We start from the raw sequence: 23,117 nt of genomic DNA, 5'->3' as shown, positions 1-23,117 counted from the left end.
ACATCAAACACACTGGGAAAAGGAGGGGAACTAGCCCAGGGAGAAGTGGGTTGGTCTCCTGCCAAGAACTCTGAATGGTACTCCTATCAGAACTAGAACATAACAGGAGGTGGGCAGGTTTATGGTCTCTGGGGAAAGGCAGGAGGGGAAACAGTAAAAGCCAGACGAGCATGGGAACAAAACTCACTCCCTGGCAGGAGAGGGGAGCCCAGCTGTCTACAGGCAACACCCATATGGAGTCAGCAGTGAACCGCTGTCCCACTATGCCCTCCCGAGGCGCACAGGCCACACTCCCTCGGGCCCATTTCCACACGCTTTGCTGGCTGCGCCCTGAACCCTGCGTGTAGTTCGGAGCACGGTCATTTCCACAAGCCTCTAAGTTAAGGTCTGCCACTCAAGCACTGTGTCCCTGACTGCCAATGACAGGAGGGAAGGGGGACTCTCACTGGCCGTGTAGTGCAATGTAGTCTGTGAGCAAGGGCAGAGCAGAAGCCACAGATGACGGCCCCTCCCATGAGGAGGGCAGCGCTCCTCCTCCGCCAGAGCCAAGCCCAAGGCCGCCACGGAGAGGTGCTGTTTAGCGCGAGAAACGTCGGGACTGGCAGGAGGGATACCCAGCAGGTACTTCCTCTTTCTCACCAACAGCTACCACAGGCCTCCACAGGCTGCCTCTGAAAAGCCTGCAGAACCGCCTGTGGCAGCAACGGGTGTGAGTCACTGCCCTGAGATGGGGAAACGGGTGCTGACCCTGGGCCCGAAGAAGCCCCAGTGTCCTCGGCCAGCCCTGTTCCAAAGCTACCACCAGCCAGGACAGAAACCTACAACAGCCTACTCTTCACCCAAAGCCACACGCAGAAAAACCAGTCCCTTTTCCTCTACAGCATGGTTGTGGCGTGGGGCAGGGAGACACCTAAGGTCATCTCAGCAGGGCACGCAGCACTGGGAACAGGAAGTGATGGCTTCACATGCACAGCACCCCTTAAATGCTCACACATACATATATACACAGGCGAGTTCTATCTGTGTATATACATATGCACGTGTACACATACGTATGTAAATGTCTATGCATGTATACATACATGTAAAATTGATTTTCAGACACACATGGTTCCTGGATTTTTCCTTCAGCTGCATTATGAGCTGATTGGCTCCCTTTCTCTGCCTGTAGCTCCAGCCCTTTCTAGTCCCTTCCTGGAGTCTCACTCTGGGCTCCCGCCACCTGTCTTCAGGTGAAGATTGTTCTCTCAGACCTCCAGGCCTTTGCTACAACCTCCTACTGGCTGGGACACTTTCCGTCCATCATCTGTTCCCATTTTTCTTCCTGGTTGGCCTCAGCTCAGACAGCACTTCCCAGGAAGTGCTCAGGGTCCCTGACATGTCTCGAGGCATCTGCAAGTCAGCCCTTGCACAGGCCGCCACTGCTTGCTGAACAGCCTGTCTCCACTCTCGGTGGCTGTCTCGCTCACCATCACACAAGACTGAGAGCCGCCTCAGGGAAATTTCCAGGACTTAAGTCATCCCTGTGTCCTCAATGCCCAGGCACAGTGCCTGGTATCCAACCGGCTCTCGAGAAAGTCTTTCCTAATTCATGAGGGAAAGTCATGGTGAGGGTCTTCCCGCTCTTTTTGGAGTGACTCCTAACCCCAAGAGCTCTTAGCACAACTCTGCTCCCTGTGACTCCTCTAACTGAGGTCAGAGCTGGAATGTGGTGCCCACTTCTTTAAATCCATTCTCTAGCGCCTGAGTTCTGGCGGAATTTCAGAACTCATCTCCAGCCATGGGGCTGGGGCCTGCTACCCTTCCACTTGCCTCTTCCCAGTCTCCTGTCTGCTGTGAGGTCTGCAGGTGGCCCGCACACAGGCTATCTAAGCAATAGGACTGCCTTTGAAGCGGAAGCAATCATAGTGCTAAGGTCTCCGAGAGAGAGTGATTCCAGGCCCGGCTCTGCCCAAGCAACTTACATAATCTTGAGTAAGTCATTCACCCTCTTGGGACCTGCATTTCCCCACGTGTGAAACGAGGGGCTGTCGTGTGGCTGTGAGGGCTCTCAATGCTTCTGTGCTCACAAGCCTTCCAGCCCTGCCTGAAACCTGAGATGGCCATGGTCTGTGTGTCCTGGAGACCTTGCCAGCAAGTCCGCTCCCACAGGTCAATCTCATCTAACTGCCCTGGACGCCAGGCTCACACACTGGAAAATCTCTTCTGCCTAGGGCTGAACAAATTAAAATTAACCTACATGACAACTCCGGACGTAGAAACATTACAATCCTGAACTCAGTGTGCCCTCGGGAAGGATCCTTTCCCTCCCTCGACTTCATTTACCCACTATTTACCAGCTCCTCGCCCTTCCCAGCCTCTCTGCACGTCATGGACGTGGCCACACGGCCCAGGGACAGGCACCATGACACAGTCTATTCCAGCAGGCCCTGGGGCTCTGCAGGCTGTGTGAGCTGCTCTGAGCCGGCCCGGTGCCTGCCGGGTGCCGTGCCACACCTAGCACCCGCCTCACCCGCAGCATGACTCCCCAGCAGCTGGCTCCTCCGAGGGCTCCTGGGTGGGGAGCTGCGGCCTGCATGCCAATGGGTAGGTGACTTGGCAAAGCCCAGCAGCAGCAGTTTCAGTCTCCCTGCCCAGCGTGGGGGAAGGGGAGGCGGGTCCAAGCAGACCAGTCCAACGGGTCCTTTTTCCACCGCCCTGCACTGCTGGTGCCTTCTACACCCGTTCAAAAACAGGAGATTCAAAAGTCAGGTGGAGCTTGCACACCCTGAGTCACAAAGAACACGCAATCAAGAAGAAAGGAGAAAACGGTCATTTTTGTCACTCTTTCCTCACCCACAATGGTCCTGGAAAACGTGGTCCCTGATTTCACAGCTGTTGGTCCATTCAGAAAAGCAAATGATCTCCCCTGAGATGCTCGAGGACAAATGTGGGTCCTCAGACCAGCAGGTGCTGAGGTGCTGTGACATCAGTTCCTCCTGTGCCGGGATCCTGAGCTCTTCTCCCACTATAAGTAACTCCAGCCTTCCGATACAGACCACGTGACCTGTCCAACATTCCCACACTCAGTGTACCTCTGTCCGGCCATCGTGAAAGAGGGAAGGAAGGATGAGGCCAATTTAACCAGAACCAACGTCGCCAGAGACACTGTGGGTCAGAACTTGGCAAAACCAGGAGGGCCTGGCTTTCTGGCTCTGGTCCCTCCTTCAAAAGGCCAGGCAGGGTTTCCTAAGCAGCATTCATTCTCCCCCTGTGGTTTCTGCCCTGAGTTTTTATCACAACCTGTAATAGTGTAAAACTGCCCCTTTATCCTCTCATCCTGAAAATTTGTTCTTTTTAGTCATTATTGCACCAATTAAGACACTGATTAAGACTTGTGACTTATATAGCCAAAAATTGGATAGACAGATGTCTAATTTACAAATCAATATGGACATACTTCCCCAAGGGTGGGTGCCAGTGAAGACTATGCCCATGTTATAATTTTTCTTATTTTTTATTTCACAAATAATTGAGAGATGACAATGCACAAAGCATCTGAAGACCCTGGGGGAGGAATGGATACAAAGAAGGATAAGATGCAGCCCATCTTTCAAAAGAGTTGACTACCAGGGCCGGCCCGGTGGCTCAGGCGGTTGGAGCTCCGACTCATAACTCCGAAGGCTGCCGGTTCGATTCCCACATGGGCCAGTGCAGTGAGCTCTCAACCACAAGGTTGCCGGTTCGATTCCCGCAAGGGATGGTGGGCTGTGCCCCCTGCAACTAGAAAATGGCAACTGGACCTGGAGCTGAGCTGCACCCTCCGCAACTAAGACTGAAAGGACAACAACTTGAAGCTGAACGGCACCCTCCACAACTAAGATTGGAAGGACAACAACTTGACTTGGAAAAAAGGCCTGGAAGTACACACTGTTCCCCAATAAAGTCCTGTTCCCCTTCCCCGATAAAATCTTTTTTTTAAAAAAAAGAGTTGACTACCTTGTAGGAGAAATAGCACAAAGCACACAGTTCAATATGGGACCAAATCCAGGAAATAAAGTTACAGTCCACCTATTTCCCCCTAATTTTCTAGAAGTCTGCACCTTTTGTTCTTTTTCAGAGGAACCATAGCTGAGAGATCAGAAGACCCCAGGTCTCATGTCTAGCTAGCTAGGTCCATGAGTGCTGGCGGGCTCTGTGTCGACCCTGGGGCTTCACTGAATGGGGAGGCCCATCCAGAGTCGACCATGGTGAGTCCTGCGATGCTGACATAAGAGGAAGCCAAGTCACGGAGACTCACTGCAGAATCCATCATTTAGCCTTCCTTAGCTCACACCCATCTGGAAACGAGGGACAGGACCTACTGCCAGCAAAGATGATATGGGAAGAGCGTAAACACAGTCAAAAAAGTCACTCAGGACTCAGGTCATAGAAATGAAGTCAGGAAAAGCTGCTAGGAACAGAAGAGGGAAAGATTTGGGAGAGCCCTGAAGCCCCGCACGCGGAACCACGCATCTCAGTGCGGGCGGTGCCCAGGGGGCACGTTTATGTATTTTTCCTTTTATTTCCCAATTATTGGTTGTCAAGCCTGGTCTCCTTCCTTAATTCCTTTGAATCGGTGTTACGGCTCAGTGCACACCGTTACCAGTTTGTAAACTGCACCCTTACCCACCAGGCCACCAGCAGCGCCAGAGCTCTTGGGGAAGGCAGTAGGGAGGAAGAGATACTCATTCCTGAAGGTCGTGGAAAGACAGCAAAGTCCCCAGACAAACAGAGAAGATTCTATGCCAGCTAAAAGGAAAAAAGTCAGTTAATTCAGAGCCTACAGATAAAGATTAACGCCCAAGTCCTCCTCCGCTGGGGAAAAAACAATTCTGAAGCTAGCTCTAGCTTAAAAAAAGAAAAAGCTGGTGAGAAGCTTGGTCCAAATCACCTCAAAAGAAAACCACTTCCTGAAAAAAAAAAAAAAAGAAAAAAAAAGTAGGTGAGGGGGAATGGGAATTGGTTTGTTTGAAACCTTTCCTGTACAGTGGACAGCTGATTAGCTACACAAGACTCTTCTGGAATGGTTTACCATGAAGAATTTTATAATGTAAGCATGCTGAATGTGAAACTGGGAGCTCGGCACCTAAACATTTATTATTGAGAAAAATCCTCACACCACAATCCTAATGAAGGTTTAACATCAGTGTTTGACATTTTGTCATTAAGGGATTGGTTTTAACAGTGTGGATTTGGCAGCTTGCCCTATCGGCTGTTTCACAAGCAGTTTCTGTGGTTTCAAGAAAGGCAGGGTGTTTGCTTTTAAACACTGTCTGAAAAATATATTTCAGAATAGGGTTCAATCATTCCCACACAGAAGGAGGGAATGAAAACCCAACCAAATAAAGGAATCTGGTGCTACCAAACAGAAAGGGAGCAGACGGGGAGGAAGAGAAGAGACGCCATTCATCACCTGAACCTAAATGGCAACAAAAGCTACCTACGTGCTTTTTACTGTCAGGTTAGAAAACAGGACACAGAAAGGTCCTAAAGACACGAGATTCATAAAGGGAAATCCCTATACAGAGCTTCGTCTCTCCAAAATAAACTTACCTGGCTCAAATCTATTTGTTTACTTAAAAACAAAACAAAACAAAACAACTCTACCAGTTCCACATTAATGCAAAGGGCTGCCATCTAACCAATTAGCAGCCACTCCTCTCTGCCAGTGTGATGTGGTAATTAAGGGAGACATTTTCCTCCCTGGGAATACAAGTACAGAAGGGCAGAGCCTCTATGGACCTAACCCATTATGACAGCCTTTTCATTAGCAAGAAAATGCCTCCATACACTCTCCAAGGAAGCAGTGGCCCGCATCACTAACAAATACCTATGTGTGAACAGCAGCTACCTCTGCTGAGATAAAAATGTGCCGAGATGGAAGCAGGGAGCAGGGAGAACCACTCATGAGAAAGCTGTGCTTGTCAAAGTAATTTATGTGGACCTTGCTTTTTCCACTGTAACAAAAAGATGGGTTCTAAAGTAATTTAGAAATGGCATATAACCGTGATCTTGGAGAAATGAATCAGGTTTGAACACAAATACCATCATACAGTCGAATTCCCTCTCTTTCTCTGCTAGGGCAGCAGAGGGGCACAAGTGGAAAGTAATGTTTAAACCAAGAGCAGCAGCTCACCCCTCTATCCACACCCCATTGCTGGTATCTTAAAATAGGTTCAAAATTTTAGAACTTTGCTAATAAAAACCAAAACCTCTAACAGAATAAGGCACTACTGCCAGAGTAAGACAAGCAAGTAAATCAAGCCATAAACTCAAGCCAAGTAAAAACCCACAGAGACGCACACAGCAATCACTCTCATTAAGAAACAACTACAGGTGTCTAGGAGGACCACGTACTTAACTGTGGGCACTACGGCTTAAGGAGGGAGAGGCGAACCAAAAAAAAGGACTGAACAAATACAAACAGGAGCTGGTGGCATATATATTACAATGGGATAGAGACAGCAGGACAGCCAGAGTGCAGCTCCCAGGGGGGAGCTGGCAGGTCCCGAATGCACACCACCAGCGTCGGTGCTCAGTGCCCCTGGCACTCAGGGCTAAACGCAAGTAGCTCTGGGCCTCTGCACGTGTAAGGGCACATAGAAGGTTGTAAAGAGACAACGTTAGTTTCATAAGGATAAAAGGTACAGTTAAGATGGGCACACAAAATCTTTCTTCTTCTTCTTTTTTTTTTGGTGGGAAGGAGGGGGAGTGCTTACCACAAGGCTTCCAGAATCACAGCATTTCATGGGTACCACAGTATAGGACGGTCAAAACTAGGAATCCAAACTGTCCTATGCTGTGGGGTACTTATTTGTTGGTTACCGACTTTAGATCTCAGGACTCTGGTTTTTCTAAAGGGGTTCTTGAAATTCCAGAAGATGAGAAGAGATAAAGAGAATAAGAAGCCAGGGTTAAAATTTTTTTTTCACGTTTCCCACAGCACTTATATGGCGCAGGCAAGACCAGGGAAGTGAGCCAGAGAGCTGTACTACCGCACCTCCAACACGTGAGCCACCCTGGCAACAGACCACCGAGGGCGGAAAAAGACAGTTCACACGACTCTAAAGCCCACCTGGGAGATGGTTTTGCCCCACCGATGGGGAGCTAATCTTAAAGGATCGCTCCATCTTGTACCACCTGGACACAGCTGGAACCAGGGCCAAAGGGCTCGCCAGTCTTGACAGTTGGGTTTTGACACTAATACATGCTGGCCCACTTGGGTTTGTTACTTTAAACAAGTTACTCAACATTTCTGGGCGCCCGTTTCCTTATCTGTAAAGTGGGGAAAATAATAAGACCCACTATCTCACAAAGATTAAATGAGCTGATAATGTGAAATACCTAAACAAGTGTCTGGGACAAAGTAAGTGCTCAATAAATGCTGCCTGTTACATATTGTGTCTATAGCTAAAGACACAGCCTCAGGGCACACACTGTGCCCCAAGAATGAGAATGGGTGGGAGCACTGTCTACCCTTCAAGTACTCAGTTTGCTCCATTTAAGAGTTTCCCAACCACTTGGAACAGAGTAATGTACTTAGAGGGCCATCCAGGAGGCACTGTTACACTGAGTCACTGCCTTAGCTAACAGAGAACAAATCCCCTTTGAAAGCAAAAGTCCATCTTGCATATAGACCAGCGGCCGAAGAGAGACAAAAAACGCACATCAAGTTCAATTCTGGAATTGAAATGAAAGCCACATGTGAATCTGAAAAGAAATGCTTTGTGTAAAACGCACAGGATTATGGGACTTGCTGAGTGAGGGGGAAAGGATCTATAATCCTGTAAGTCTATATGTAGATTCAAATTGATGTAAGTTAAGCACTTGATTAAACAGTTTTTTTTAATGATTCCGATAATGATTCTGAGCAAATGAGATCAGTTTAAAAGATTTGCTTAAAGCTGGTCCAAGTGACTAGCAGAGAAGGCCCAAAGGTCTACTATTAACGGTATTAAGGGAAGCTTTCAAAAGTTAGAGGTGCTATAGAAGTTGGAGGATAAATCGAGACAAGAACGAAGGTTGAGAAGAGTAACGTAATTTAGAACTCTGTATCCAATGCAATTTCACCTGTCTCTTAAAGAGTCATCAAACAATGATCAAGTTCATACACTGTTATATGCATACACCAAATGTGCTTACCTCTTACAGGAGAAAATAAAGTGTACCTACAGAAGTGTGGGTTTGGCAGGGCCAACAAAGAGTTAAGTACAGAAGAAACAGGAACAAAGTGTGTAGACGCTGTAGCCACCCAGAGAACAGACTGGGGATGTTCTGGCTTTAGTGAGTGACTGGAACCCCCGGCCTTCAGCTATTGTAGGCACCAAGGTTCTTCAAGGTTGGAGGCTCAGCAAGCTTTGCAGTTTTCAAATTTGGAATTGACCAATAGCCAACACAAAGCTTAAAAAAACAAAAACTTGTCATAACGAAATCCAAGTAAGCCAAATGATCTTTTTAATGGAAAAAAAAAAAAAAAAAAAAAAAAAAGGCCAAGGCTCTGTATTAGGAGAAGGAAAAATGCCAACTTTGGCCAAAGTCCCTCGGGTCACTGAGAACCAGCTTCCTCAGCTAGAACAACTGCAAACCAAAGCAGCAAGTGCCTTCCAGCAGCCCAGCCAGGACTCTGGGAATTGCAAAACAAAGGCTCATTATGAGGTCATAGCAAGTAACAAACCAATCAAGGACAAGGCTATCAACCCCGTACTTGTCTACAAAAGCGATTCTCACACGTCTGTCTGGAAACCCTTTACACTCTTAATTATTAAGGACCTCAAATAGCTTTCATTTACATGGGTTATAGCTACTGTGTTATAATTAAAATTGGGAAAATGTTAAACTATTAATTCTTTTAAAATAACATTACTAAACCTATTACAACTACACGTCTTAAGTATATTTTCCAACATGTAAACTTAATACATATCATCATAGAAAATCTAAGTTAATTTTTTTTTATTGCAGTTAATTTTTAAAATGGAATTAAAGCTACAACATGGATGAGCCTTGAAAACACTATGCTACATGAATTGAGTCAGACATAAAAAAACAAATAATGCATGATTCCATTTATAGGAGACATCTATAATAGGAAAACACATACAAGTAGAACAGAGGCTACCAGAAGCTGGGGGGAGGAAGATGGAGAGTTACTGTTGAACTGACACAGAGTTTCTGTTTGGCATGACGAAAAAGTTCTAGAAATAGTGGTGATGGTTACATAACATTGTGAATAGACTTAATGCCAATGGACTATACACTTAAAAATTATGAAAATGTAAACTATGTTATGTGTATGTTCCCACAATGAAAAAAAAAAAGGAATTACAACACAAGGCCTCAGATTAGAAAATTTCAGACTACCGTAACTGAGGAACATTCTATAAAATAACTGACCAGTATTTTTCAAAATAGTCAGTGTTACAAAAGACATGGAAAGATTAAGAAATGGTCATAGATTTGAGGAGACTATGGAGACATGACAACTAAATGCAGTGTGGGATCCTGGACTGGACCCTGGAACAGAAAAAGCACATCAGTGAAAAACCTGGTAAAATCTGAATGAGTTCTGTACTTTGGTTAACAGTATTACACCAGATTAATTCTTAGTTTTGATAGATGCTCTATGGTTACATAAGATGTTAACATAATGGGAAACTGGGTGAAGAATGTACAGAACTCCCTGGACTATTTTTGCAATTCTTCTAAGTTTAAAATTATCTCAAATTTAAAAAATAAAATTTAACTTTAAAAAAACTCACAAGACCAATGCTATATTCAAAGGAGGAAACGAGCCAACATCGTCAAAGTCCCTTGGGTCACTGAGAGCCAGCTTCCTCAGCTACGATGACAGCAAACCAAGGCAGCACGTGCCTTCCTGAGGCCCACTCAAGGCTAAATAGGGGCTGGGAATTGCAAAATGATTTTTATGAAATTACCAAGAAACTGACCAACCAAAGCCAGAGAGAATTAACCCAAGTTTTGTCTACATGATTCTTACACTTTTTGGTTTCAGAAAACCTTTGTACTATTAAAAATAATTGGGTCCCCAAAAAGCTTTTGTTTATATGTATTACATCTATCAACATTTTATGCATTAGAAATTAATATGAGAAAGATTTTAATATGTATCCACTCATTTTAAAAGAACATTAGTAAACCCATTATATGTAAACATATTTTTTTTATGAAAAAACTGTATTTTGCAAACCACAACTTCACACATACCAAAGGAAATCCACCTGACAAACTGATCTTATAATGCAATCGAAACATGATGCCAGACCAAAAAAAACAAAAAAACCACTAACACCATCACCTAATTCCTGTCGTTCTGCAACAGCCCCCCCAAAAAAACAAACAAACAAACAAACAAAACACTAACAAAGTAAAGAAACAAAAGAAATGGGAAAAATTAAGAATAAAGAGGGAAAACGAAAATAAGGAAAAAATAAAGAAAAAAGAGGGGGCATGAATAAACAAACCGACCACAAATAAAACAGCAAAAACAAACACCTCATAAGACCAATGCTATATGTATTAGAAGAAGGAAGTAAACTAACTTGGGTCAAAGTCTCTGAGAGGTAACCAGTGATTATATAGGAGCTGGGAAATGCAAACAAGGGCTCTTTCTGAAGTCATCGAAAGTATCCAACCCAAGAGGGACGGACCATCAACTCAAGTTTTGTCTACAACATGTGGGTTATAGCTATCAAGAGTTAGCTTATTAGAAATTGACACGGACAATTTTTAAAAAACGTTTTTATTAATTCGTTCAAAAATAACAATAAACCCATTACATGTTTACACAAATAACCTATTCTTAATGAAGAAACTGTTTTCTAAAACAAGATGAAATTTACAACAAGAGTTGCGCTGTTTTACATTCTTGTAGACCTCTTTAATGTCTTGGCTTAACGCAAAAGAGCCGACTTCTCGTATATACTTCTGCCTTCAATGTTTTTTGGTATGTTGCTTTGGTTCAAAGAAATGAAGAAAATCTCACTTCACCCAAACCTGTCGTTGAAAAATGGAGTTTAACAGCCCTTCAGATACTGAGGAGGATTTCCTTCTTTGATAGTAGACCAAAACTCAACAAGTGGTAGTTTTTAAAGGCCTGTTGCAATGTGCAATCTGAAATTTTATCAATGAACCTTTTGTGTACTTTTACGTTAAAATCCACTGGTCATCTTGCACTCTGAATGGCTCTTTTACCCACTGGCTATCTGGAAAAGTAGTCCTTCACTGACTCATGCAGAACTTCCAAATGCTGGCACTTCACATAATGTTGACAAATCGCATTCCATTAATTTTACTATCGATCTCATCAAAAAAGCTTGACAAACACAAACTTTCCAAAATTGTGATTTTCGCTTGAAAACTTGAATTTTATCACTAGCAATGGTGATACTTAACTCTGTTCAATTTCAAGAAAATGTGTTCAATTTCAAGAAAATGTCCACGAAATACTCCAGGTATGGATAATAGCCATGTCCCATCAGTTGTTCTTTCAAGTAAAAATGACGCTCCATGCAGCTGGTTCCATTCCGACACAAGTGCACTTTCTCCAGCCAGTCCCCGGACTGTGGCATGTAACAGCAGGGCTCCACAGACACGGCATGTCATCCCTCAGCACAGTACAGAAACCTTTACTAGAGCATTGAGTTTAATAAAAATTAGTAATTTTTAGTGCTTCATTCAGGATATCTATCCTTAAGTAAAAATGGTTCTTTTGTTTTTTTAACCACAAGTGTGCAGCAGGAACTCCGTCCGTCGGCCGGCAGTCTGGTGCCACTGCCTTGGTTCATGTTAGGTGACAGTTTTCTCTGCTGTTGCTGCTGCACCAACACAGCAAATGGAAACGAAGTTGTTCCAGGGCAAACCATCAGAGTCAAAAAAGTTATTCGACCCTTTCATATTTATCAGCACGTGTGTTTGCTGCTGAGCATTCACATAAAGAAAATACTCTTTGAAGCCTAGTCGGTGCTGGTACAAGTTGAGCCACGTCTGTAAATGTGTTCACCTGTAAGGTGAAAGTCAAGTCCTGTAAACAAGATACTAACTCAGTCTTCAGGTTTGCAGCGCAATCTTTAATTCGACAAGTCACGGTAACATGGAAGTGGCCCTGCCCTGAATTTCACTAACTTTTCATCCAGGGGGCATCAAGAATGTCAGCTGTTCACGACTCCATTATCTCTCAGCTTCTGGGGACACTTTTCCAGCCAAAGCAATGTGATAACTTATCCTGTAAGAGGCTTCACTGACTTTTTCATTTCTAGGTTGAAAAGCTAGAACAAATTTTGGCTTTGAAAGAGTTCATGGTGTGTACACTTAAAATATTCAATTCCTTTTTCTTTAAACTCTAAATGATGGGTCTTGAAATGATGCTGCAACTTAACTGGCACTATAATAGGATACAAAAATGTTCTGTTGCGTGAGACACAGTAAGATACACTATTAACATCTATAAAGCTGAGAAGATAACTTTCATTGTGATTCCATCTCTTTTAGTTTGTTTTTTTTTTCCACTTCTTATTTACAATTTTGCCCAGCTTTTTTGGAGTAGATTCCTCCCTTTCACTTGTTGATATATCCATTTCAGTAAATAGAGGTTGCAGTATGTGTTGAGAAAGCGAGTCTTCTAAGCTTTTTAAAGCCAACAATCCATCCTTAAATATAAGAGAAATATTATAAATTTTCTTCTATTTTAGAATTAAATAGAACTAAGTGCTAAAATAAGTTGTAAATAAAAATTTAAAAATTGTAAGTTTTCCCAAAAGTTTTTACAAGTTTTACAAGTTGTACTTACTTCTTGTGTTTCCTTGAAGGTGCCAGGCAAATGCTGGGATTTTGAAATAATGACTTATTGAACAATAACGAGGTTTACAGACATTATCGTAGCTACAACGGAAGAAAGCTAGTAAGGGCACAGCAGAAGTACTGAGAACTGAGTTCATCACTGAAAACTTCTATATTTATACCTTAAAAATTCTAGAAAGCCCAAGAATACAAAAACACACATTTCATTTGTCAAGAGTGACGTCAGCACACATCATTCAGCCTCTGGAAAACTCCACTGTATACTGAGAGAGTGAGAGTGAACAAAAGGCAAATACTGCATTAACGTTACGATGAAAATAATTTTGACTTCATGTGCCACTGAAAGGGCCTTAGGGACCCCTGGAGTCCCCAGACCACACCTTGGGAAACAAGTTCAATACTGCACTACCAAAATTAGCAAGTGCTTCCTCAGATTTCTCCCAAGACAGGATCTAGAGTTATGGCATTCCTGATAGGCCAGAGGAAACGGCTTAGACCCTGTCACCAGGGAAACCGGGATGCCGTCCCTAATAAGCTGTCAGGTTGCCAAGCCTGGCTTTACTGAGGAAGGTGGCTCCAGAGACATAAAAAGAAAATGTTTTCTAAAGCAGTGAATCCTTAACTTTATAGAAATCAGAGGAATAGGAGAAAGAAAGGACTGGGTGGTTCTGGGATTCTATACATAAAGGAGATCTCAGACTATCAGAATTCCTCTCCTGAGCCATGCCACAAAAGAGGCATAGAAACAGGTAGAGCAGAGTGGACACGGAGATGAAAACCCGAGATGGGCAGTGATAATGAAGGAACGGAATTCAAAGAAACCAAACAGAAAAAAAAAGGAAGTGAGACAAGTCAGCAGAGGGGTCAAAAGGAAGAGGCAAATACAGTGAAGGAAATATTCCCTGATGAGCTCTGAGGTGACACTGGTACCTCTCTCCCTGGCCACAGTTGCAATGTGAAAAAACTAAGCAACTCACTTGCTGTTCTGACCAGGCACTCAGGCTCCAGAAGTGGCAAGAGATGAGGACAAACAAGGAAGCAACTGAGACCAAAATCTCAGCCCCAGATTCAGAGCCCACAAATTCACAGGAGCAGCTGAGAAATGGCTGCGACCCTTCCAGGCCTCAGAAAGGGGAGGCTTTCTTCTCACTTCAGAGGAGCCAACAGAGGTAACAAGAACCTGCCCTTGAAGGTCCCTCTGCTAGTGAAAAAGGAACCTAAAATCATTAGCTGCAGAGTTCTCATGTGGTCTTTAAGAGAAGCAGGGAGCTTTCTCTTGTTGCCAAAGGGTAAATACTGCACTTGAAGAAAGGAACATGAAAGAAATCCCTGCACTTGGAGGGGCCTCCTCCATCGCTCAGAAAAGCCCATGCTCTGGTGACTTTGGATTTGGCCTTCTAGCCATCGATAATGAGGCTGCACACCCACCACCACTACCAACATTAACGACAGAAATATGGGCGGGCAGATGGTAGTTTTTTTCTTTAATCAAGAAAATTGCCTAATATTGATATTCATGAATAAATGAACTACCTTTGTTTTTTAATTTAAAAAGTGTTCTCAAAAGTACGTAAACCTTTCCAACAGCATTCTGTTTTCTTTCAGATAGCTGATTGGTTAAAAAATAATAATACAAAAAAAACAACAACCCAGAAATGCTAGAAAAAGCACCTATGGGAGCCAAGATTCTTTCAGTAGATCACAGAGAAACTCCAATGGGTCCCCCTAATACCGACCTGGAGCTGTGTGGTGCTCAGAGAAAACCCACGGAGCTGTGCATGTGCAATGCGCTGCTGCTGATTACTGGCAAGCACTATTCCAAGTGCTTTTATTCATGAACTCTTTTAATACTCACAAAAACTACATCTCTAAGATAAGGACGATTATTACTCCTTGTCTTTTTTTTTTTTACAGATGAGCAAACAGGCCTAGAACCATCAAGCAAGCCTAAGGTCACAGTAGGGGCTGACCCAAGATTCCAGTACAGGGAATCAAGCTGCAAAGCCTGCTCTAACCACAACAAAACCACTTATTAATGTCCAAAAGTGAGTGCTGGGCTCTCAATTCAACTCTGCCACAAGTTCAACTCAATCAGAAGCTACGTAGACCAAGAGGGGCCCCACTTCCTGTGACTGGAGAACCAGTAATTCAAACTCTTGTGGGCAAAAAACAAAGCAACAAGCCACAAGTGCTTCCAACACTACATGCAGAAACAGTCAAATGATGGCCATCTGTGGAGGGGAGGAGAGGAAGTGACAGGGTAAGGGAAGGCCAACAGACCCTTGGGTCTAAAAAAGGTGGAGGAAAAAGGGGGCCACCCTGCGTACAGGATTATCAGTCACCAAAACAAAACCCGCAGCGAAATGGTGCTCAGGAGAAGCACTGAGTAGATCACTGTGGTAGCAATGGGGCAGCCTGCCCCCAAGGACGCGGACGGGCGGACGGGCGGGCGGGCGGGCGGGCGGACGGACAGAGCTGTTGGGAGGCAGCCTCACTCATTCATTCACTACCAAACGTTCAGACTGGGGAGTTTTCTGCTCAGAGGAGACTGCCGGGAAAACAACCTGCTCCCTCAGAGCTGATGGTCCAGGAGCCTGAGTCTTGCTGTGTCTTTTCCCTACTGCTGTTCAAGAAGTGCCAGCGTGTGGTGACTGATGGCGTCCACCTTTCCTACAGGTACCTTGATAGGGACAAACTCAAACTGTTCCCCATGGCTGAAGTACCTGCTGAGCTGCCAAAGACCGAAAACTACTGCAGTACTCTCCCTTCCTTCTTCCCCAGCAGGCCTGGACAGACAGACAGTCTCACCGCACCAAGACACAAGGTCTGGGGTGTCATTGGATTTAGCAGGCAGATCACGACAGCCAGCAGTCAGGAGTCCAGATTCCCTTCCAGGTCCACTGATGGGGAGAAAAATCACAGACCCAGTCCCTCCCTCCTGGCCAGGCTGAGGGGCTTTTGCCAACCTATGTATTGCAAACGGGGCTCGAGAGAAAGAGTTGTATCTTCGAGCTTCCGGTGAAAGGTGTGTAAGACCAAGTTACCTTGAGGTACACAGGGTGTAGAGAAAGCCCACTCATGTGGAGAGGCCCAGCTCAGACCCATTCAGTACTGGGGGGAGGGGGTTGTTTACAGACATCGTCCAAACTCATGCCTCAATGAGCAGAGCCCCAGAGGAGGCAGACCTTTGTATTGCCCATTTCCCAAAGAACACAGAGGAAAATAGGCCGAGGCTGCTCAAAACCAGCTTGACTGGTTCTACAGAGAAGCCTCAGGTCTGCTCCGCCTTCCTTATGTTAAAAAGAAAAAGGTGGCTTGGAGCCAGCCATTGAACACACCCCTCCTCTTCTCTCCCCCCCCACCCCTACCCCCACCGTCCCACAGGACTCACCAAGCCACCAGGAGCAGCGTCCATCTCACCCTCTCTCCTATCAAACCTTGTGATTACAAGGCTTTATAAGCCTAAAATTAATCATATGGTGCAGGAAGAGAAATGCATTTGTTTTTGCCCTTTTCACCATTTTCTAATGAGAAATGTAAGGAATAAAAGAAAGTAAAGGGAAATGAGTGCTAACCCAAAGACAGAAACCTGTAGAAAGAATTCCCCACAGGACCCCAGAAACTTCAAACACTCTAGACAAAAACATTCATTCAGATGAAGGGATCTAGCCTATTTCTCCCCCCAAAAGGAAGAGTAGGTCTAGTGGGCAAGAGAAGAGCTGAGAGAGAGCTAGAAACCAAGAGGCCAGACTCTTTCCTGGTGTTGTTTCAGAATCAGATGCACCATCTCAAAGTCTAGAAGACAGCAGTGATGTGCGGCGGGTTGTGGTGGGGTAGTGACACTGCTCCGAGCGCCAGATTTGACACGGGGATGGGTGGTCTCTCCCCACGCCAGAAGTAGGACATGGGTGGTGTCCTCCACCCCAAGGTTTGTAAAGGCTTACTCTTCCCTTTGCTGAGACAGAAGGGGAAAAGGCATAGATAACACTTCAGTGACTCACTCGTGTTTGATGAAGGCTGGGAGAAAGCCTGGAGAATCCCAGCTTTAAGCGCAAAATGTACAAATGCTGGAATCTCCCATCAAGAGAAGAAAACTCAGCCACTATCTGGTTTGTCATTTTGCTGAACTTCCGCTGAAGGAGAAAGGGTCAGGTTTAAACTCCTCCCACGCCGTCCACATCCCTCTCAATTTTTGCTTTGACAGGCAAGTGGCAAACCTGGCAGCACCACCACAGCTAAGAGAAAATGAAACCCTTTCCACACCTCCTCTCCAAAGCAGCGGTCTAGTAGCCATAGTCTACAGCTTAACCAAGCAGAGGGACTTGGGGCTGGGCCTGGCTTCCACAGGAAAGCCTCATCAGGCAGTCTCAGAGAAGGAAGGACCACCACCCTCCTTGCCCTTTCCATCTGCTGAGGTTACTTCACCCCAATCCATTAATGGGCTTCAAAGTGCTGCTGGGGAGTCCATTTAAGTGGAGACGCAATCAGGGGGCCAAAGGTGGCGCCCAGCCCCCATCCCGCTTGTCGATAATGGGCCACAAAGTCTGAGGCCTGGCTGCACTCTGGGCATAAAATATTCATTCAAGTCGACGTAATATATATGTAGGAAAGTCACGGAAGCTCCTGGGAGGAGGGCGGTGCCAGCCAGGTGGCTAAGTGCTCAATGGGAAGAGTTCCTGAAGGCCTGGGTTTGTACTGGTCAAGTGGCTACTGACAATTGGGTTGTTCTGCTCAAAAGGGAAGAAGTCTAGTCTGAGAAGCCTTCCACTCCCAAGAGACCTAACCATGCCAGCCTCTCAGTCAGACAAATTCTTAACCTGTTCCTGCCTCGCAGGCATCCACTCTGCTTAAGACATTTACACTGAAAAAAAACCTCAGGCCCCATCTTTGGTCACCGTTGGAAAAATTCAGTTATCTCTAAGCAAACTTGATTTTAATCTGAGGCAAGCCAAGTTTCAATGACTGCCTTGTATCCATCTGTTTAGCTCCTTCCCCAAATCCACAGATTAGTGAGAAATTATGACAATTTCCTCGGCAGTTACCTTTACTGGGTTCAAACGTCATGGTATGGCACTTCTGTGAACTCCAGGGACTCCTAAAGCCCTTACTCTAATAATACCTCATTCCTGATTTCTAGAGCCAAGCAGAAAATGAGAATACAGTAGTACCTCAGTTTTCGAACGTCTCCGGTGACGAACATTTTGGTTTACGAATGCCGTAAACCCAGAAGTAAATGCTTCGGTTTTCGAACACGCCTCGGAAGTCGAACATGTCACCGGCTTCCGCTGAGTGCAAGATCCTGAGGCCTAGCTGTCGGCTGTTTTCGGATGTTTCAGAACTCGAATGGTCTTCCAGAACGGAGTATGTTCGAAAACCGAGGTACCACTGTATACGGTCTGATACAGCCACATTCTTGACCAGAAGGCAGCACCAATAAGGAGCCCCTGGCCAGAACCAAAGGGCAGAGGTCAGAGTCAGCATCCAGAGCCCGGTGCCGCACAACTCGCAGGGCATGGAGAGAAATGAGAGTTAACCGAGCTCTTCACGAGATGACACTAAAACCAACTATGCAGTCCTGCATTCAGCCAGAACCAACCCTGGGAGCCAAGCGATACATGTGTCTGGAGTGGCTCAGTTGTTCTTTACAGGATCCTATATGTTAGATTTCCTCTTCACCCAGACTTCCAAACTCCTCTTCCCAGATCTAGTTGAGAATGAACAATGTCACTCACTCACCAGAAGAATGACAGCAACGCCCTCCCTAGCCCACTGTAGCAGAAGTGGCGTGGGGGGGGAGTTGTGAAAGGCTCCTGTTTTCTCTTGGGAGCCCTTTCTGGTGGCTCCTTAGGCCAGAGATGGGGCAGGCCTGAAGCCATGTAGCCCCTCTACCAGGTGTTACAGACAGCTGTAGGCAGCGGCAAGTAAACTCTCGAAGTTGGATCCCTTTCCACATTTGCCTATTTGCTGCTGCTGGCTGGAAAACAGTCATCTTGCTGACTGCACTCAACACTGCCAAGCCTCCAGGCCAGAAGAGCCATTTGGAAAAGTGAACAGAAAGCTCAGCTCACAGATTAAGAATCCCCCAAACTACCAGCCCCTGGTTACAGTCTTCCTTCTGCAAAAGGAAGAGGGAAGAAGAATCTGGCTGTGATAAAGCACATCTGGAACCAGGTGTCACAAAAATCATCTTAAAGACAGAGCTGACTTTCTTTTATCTCCTACTTTCACTGTCAGAAGCAGAGTCCACAGCAAACAGGCAACCTCCCTGCAAGAACACAAGGTTTATTTTTATGCTTCAACATTTCTTTGTGTGTTTATGTGTGTTTAGTTCAGATGTGATCAAGGAGCTCCTGGAAACAGCTTCTCATCAGCCACATGTTTTAAAGCCCGGAGGAGAGGAAGAGCAAAAGGAGACTGGAGCTTGAAGACAACCAGTGGGGTTTGTTTATCTCTTTTCCAGTGACACCAATTTAAATAATTTAAATCTAAATAAGGTGATAGAGGACCTTTGGGGGGCAGGAATCAGCCCAACCAAATCCCTTGCTTTTCTGCTTTTTCTTTCATAGCACGAAGGCTTGCTGCAATGACTGAGCTTCCAGGACTTTAGTTAGAATCGCAACAGGACCAAGAAGAGCTGTTTTTGCTCTCTCACCTGAGGACATGATCGATTCTAAAGGAAGCAATGCTTCCGGCATCGCTGGTCTTGGGACCAAAGGAGATGCTACTTGTCTTTCTTCTTGTTTTTAAACATACAGGCATCTGACTGTAATAGGTGTATCCAAGGTTTCCCAAAGTCCATGCTTTTACTAGGATGACACTTAATATCAAGTCAATAGTGAGACTGGCTACCATGAGAAGAGCAGAAGCTATGAATGGTTCAGGGGAACTTAAGTTCACAAAGAGTAGAAATGGGATAATTCCTAATTTGGAACAGGATGGCAAAGCATGCAGCCACGGCTCTGGACAAAGTTATCAAAGAACAGCTTCCATTCCCAAATGGTTCACTGATTCCGGCCATCATAAAACCAGTGGGTGTGCGCCTAGTTCCCACTATGCTCAGCAGTATGTTAGGCATGTCGGGAAGAGAAGAAATCAACACACACATCACTACGAAAAGACCATGGCAAGAATACATTTACATTTACAAACAGCACAAAGGAACCACACTGAGGCGGTCTGTTACTCTACTCTGCTCAACACAATGCCCCCCACAGCCTCGCTGGGAGCAGGCATCCACTGCCACTCCCCAAATGCCTGAAGGTGCCAGCCAGTCAGTCCCTTGGCCTCCTCCTACCAGCTCATAATCAGCAGTCTGGGAAAACTTCTCTGTTTAAGCAGGGTTTACCTGCTAAAACAAAGGTTGTGATAGGAAAAGAAATGGAACAGGCAACCTCAAGAGGACCTAGAGAAAGTGGTTCCCAGTAAGGAGAGAAACAGCTGGAGAGCGAGGCGCTCCTGTTTGTGAAGCCCTCAGGCCCAGCCCATGCAGAACCAGCGGCCAAACCCGGGGACACAATGGTAATCATCCCTTCCTCCCTTTCAACCCCGGCTTCACCCCCAGAAGCAATCAATCCATCAGTAACGAAAGGGTCAACCACTGCACAGAAACAGTCCAGAACTCCTCCTAAGTTCTTGACTGCCCAGGTGACAGAAAGCAAGGGGGGGGGGGGTGAGAGTAACAAACAAGGAAAACTTAGGAGTGATGGAAAGAGGGAAGATTTTTCAGAGAAGGATGTTAACATGCAAGCGAATATAGCAACAGTTCCATTGGGCTACAAAGAAACAAACGGAACAAGAGAAAAACATAAAGGATATAATGAGGTAAAAGGATGCAAAAAAGCACTGCAGCCCCAGGGGAGAAGGGCTCCTTTCTCAAGTTAAGTTTTTTTGGCCTAGTAAAGTTCTCCACCAAGGAGGGTGTGACAGGCAGGGAACACTCCACAAAGCAGTCAGCAAGGGACACTGGAGATGGTGAAAGAAAGGGGAGGGGTGGAAGTTGGACGTCTCTCAGTTCAGAGGTGAGATGACATAAAAAAGGCTTAGGCTTGGGTGACAAACCATAGCAGTGATTTGTTAAGATGAGAGGGACTGAGAAGCTAGCACGCAAAATGCCTGGATGGGAAGTTACAAAGACTAGTCAATAGGAAGGGAATGGATAGGAGCATATGGGGGGAAAAACACGATGTGAAAAAGACAGGAGACTAATATGGACATGAAAGGCAATCCTGGTTAAGAGGCACAGTAAGGAAGATGGGGTAGAGAAATCAGAAGGGAACAAGCAAGGAGGAAGATACTATGAAAAGTGACAGAGCCAGGAGTGGAGAGACAAGCAGGCAGCATGGTTTGCATTGCAGTGTAAGAAGACAGGCAGGGACAGTGATGTAGCGAGACCTGGGAAAGGCCCCAGCAACAGGTTGTGATAATGGAGTGGGAGGAAATAGTAGTGTTTCCCTTAGTAGGAAGAGCCCAGGGAGAAGGCTGGCAAAGCACTCACATGAGAAACAGAAGGCCAAGAGACTTAAAAGACAAAGCCCAGGGGAAGAGAACATGAAGGATGCAAAGACTGAAGGGAGTGAAGGCTGGAACCCCAAAGACAACCTGTGGGAAAACTACGCGCATGACAGCTGTATGGGAAACACGGAAGCAACAAATGCCAGCGCGAGGCACCAGGGAGCTCCTGTTGAAAAGAAGGGAAAGTGATGAGCAAAGAGTAGGCGAACGATTTGGAAAGGTGATGAGGGTGGAGCTGGTGGGTTGCAAGCAAGAGGGAGAACACAATTTGGAGAAGGAACAAGCAGGGTAAAAAAAGCTGGGGAACTGGAAGGGAACAGAGACCGAGAACACAGTCCGGGGCAAGGACCCTGAGGGTGATGACCAGGGACTGGGAGAACCGGTGCGGGCGGAGGAGAAAAGGGTAAAGAGATGTAAGAAGATGTGGACAACCATCTGGGGCAAATCGCTGGGTACTATTTGAGGAGGAGGGTGGCTGCTTGAAGCGTGGGTGGAGGAAGACCAGAAAAGCCCGAGAGAAAAAGGGAAGAGAAGGGGAAGCTGGGGAGGTAACACGGAAGAGCGCGGGAGGGCGGTAAAGGGAGAGGGGGGGTCAACAGAAAGGCAAGTGTGCAGCTTGGAGTCAGGACGAGGTGGGTCCTAGGACAGGACTCGGAGGAGGCTGTGCGGAGCCGAGAGCCCGATGACAGAGAAGCCGAGGCTTGCAGGATGGCAGCAGGGGCACGAGGAGAGCAGAGAGGGAGGAGGCTCTGCAAGGTGCAGGGGCCCAGCCAGAGAATTCGGGGAGCCATCGGGGCTCCTTACCTGCTCCGTGTCCCTCTCGTTCAGCGTGGGTAGGGGGGTCCGGGCGCTGGACATGGCGCCGGTATCTCAGGGGAGGGAACCGAGAAGCTTGGAGGAAGGGAGGGAAGGGAAGGCGCGGAGCCCGACCGGGCGGGGCTTTTCACAGCAGGGGCACCCGCCGCATGGGCCCCGGCCGGGGGTGCGGGGAGGCCGGGCAGCCGCTCACGCCAGCCCGGGGATGCGCCGCTCGGGCTAGGCCGCGCCGGCTCCGAGCGGCTCCGGACCGCACCCCCCCGACCCCCGGCTGGGCTGTGCCGCCTTTCGGCCGGGCCGCGCCGCTCCGCCTACTCTCTGCCGCCGCAGCCGGCCGCCTGCCTCGCTCCTCCCCTGCCCTCAGCGGCACTGCTCCGCGCCCGGCACACAGGCAGCCGCCGCCGGACCTGCTGCTCCCAACATGGCCGCCACCACCGCCGGCCCTCGGCTCTTTCCGCCGGCAGCAGCCGGAAATATCCGAAGCGGCCAGGAACGGGAGGGGGCCGCGCCTCCTCCTCCTGGCCACCGACTATGGGTTGAATTCCAGAAACACCCGAAGAAGGTAACCTCCAGGCACGCGCGCGCCTCCTCGACTGTGAAGACCAAGCTTCGGCTCTGTTTTCGGAAATACACGAAGCGACAACGGGTACTCCAGCCCCGCCCACAGGCCTTTCCCCGCCCACTTCAAGCTGGTTCTCGGCAGTTTCCGGAAACACCCGAAGCCGCTCCGCGTGCGGCGAGCCGGCCACGCCCCCGCCCCGCCCAGCCCCGCAGCCGACGGCAATCGTCGGCCATTTCCGGCAACACCCGAGGCCGGGCGAGCCCCGGGTCATTCCCTCGGGTGGTACCGAGTCTGACTTCGTTTCTTTCCGTCAGATTTCGGATATTTTCAAACCTTGAACAGGGAGCGTGTTAGTCTTTAACTAAATAGAAAATAAGGCCGTTAGCCATCC

The 23,117-nt window shown here is 46.8% G+C and overlaps 1 protein-coding gene across 3 annotated transcripts in view; it reads right to left on the bottom strand.

Annotated features, from left to right (window-relative positions):
- The window catches only part of MARK2 (microtubule affinity regulating kinase 2), a 53,538-nt gene extending 30,716 nt beyond the window's left edge, over window positions 1-22,822 (bottom strand). The window contains exon 1 of one of the 3 annotated variants that reach the window (XM_074336523.2): window positions 22,153-22,822. In XM_074336523.2, the coding sequence (XP_074192624.1) occupies window positions 22,153-22,206 (54 nt within the window). In that variant the 5' untranslated portion in view covers window positions 22,207-22,822. The remainder of the gene's footprint in view (window positions 1-22,152) is intronic. The other 2 variants (XM_019717853.3, XM_019717855.3) reach the window with 2 other exon arrangements.
- Between the last annotated feature and the right edge of the window lie 295 nt (window positions 22,823-23,117).

This window comes from Rhinolophus sinicus, chromosome 14 (genome assembly GCF_057876585.1).
Source record: "Rhinolophus sinicus isolate RSI-liver-muscle chromosome 14, RSI-T2T, whole genome shotgun sequence".
In the NCBI taxonomy this organism is placed as follows: Eukaryota; Metazoa; Chordata; class Mammalia; order Chiroptera; family Rhinolophidae; genus Rhinolophus; species Rhinolophus sinicus.
The sequence above is the reverse complement of the archived record's forward strand: the minus strand, read 5'-3'. Positions and strand labels throughout refer to the sequence as shown.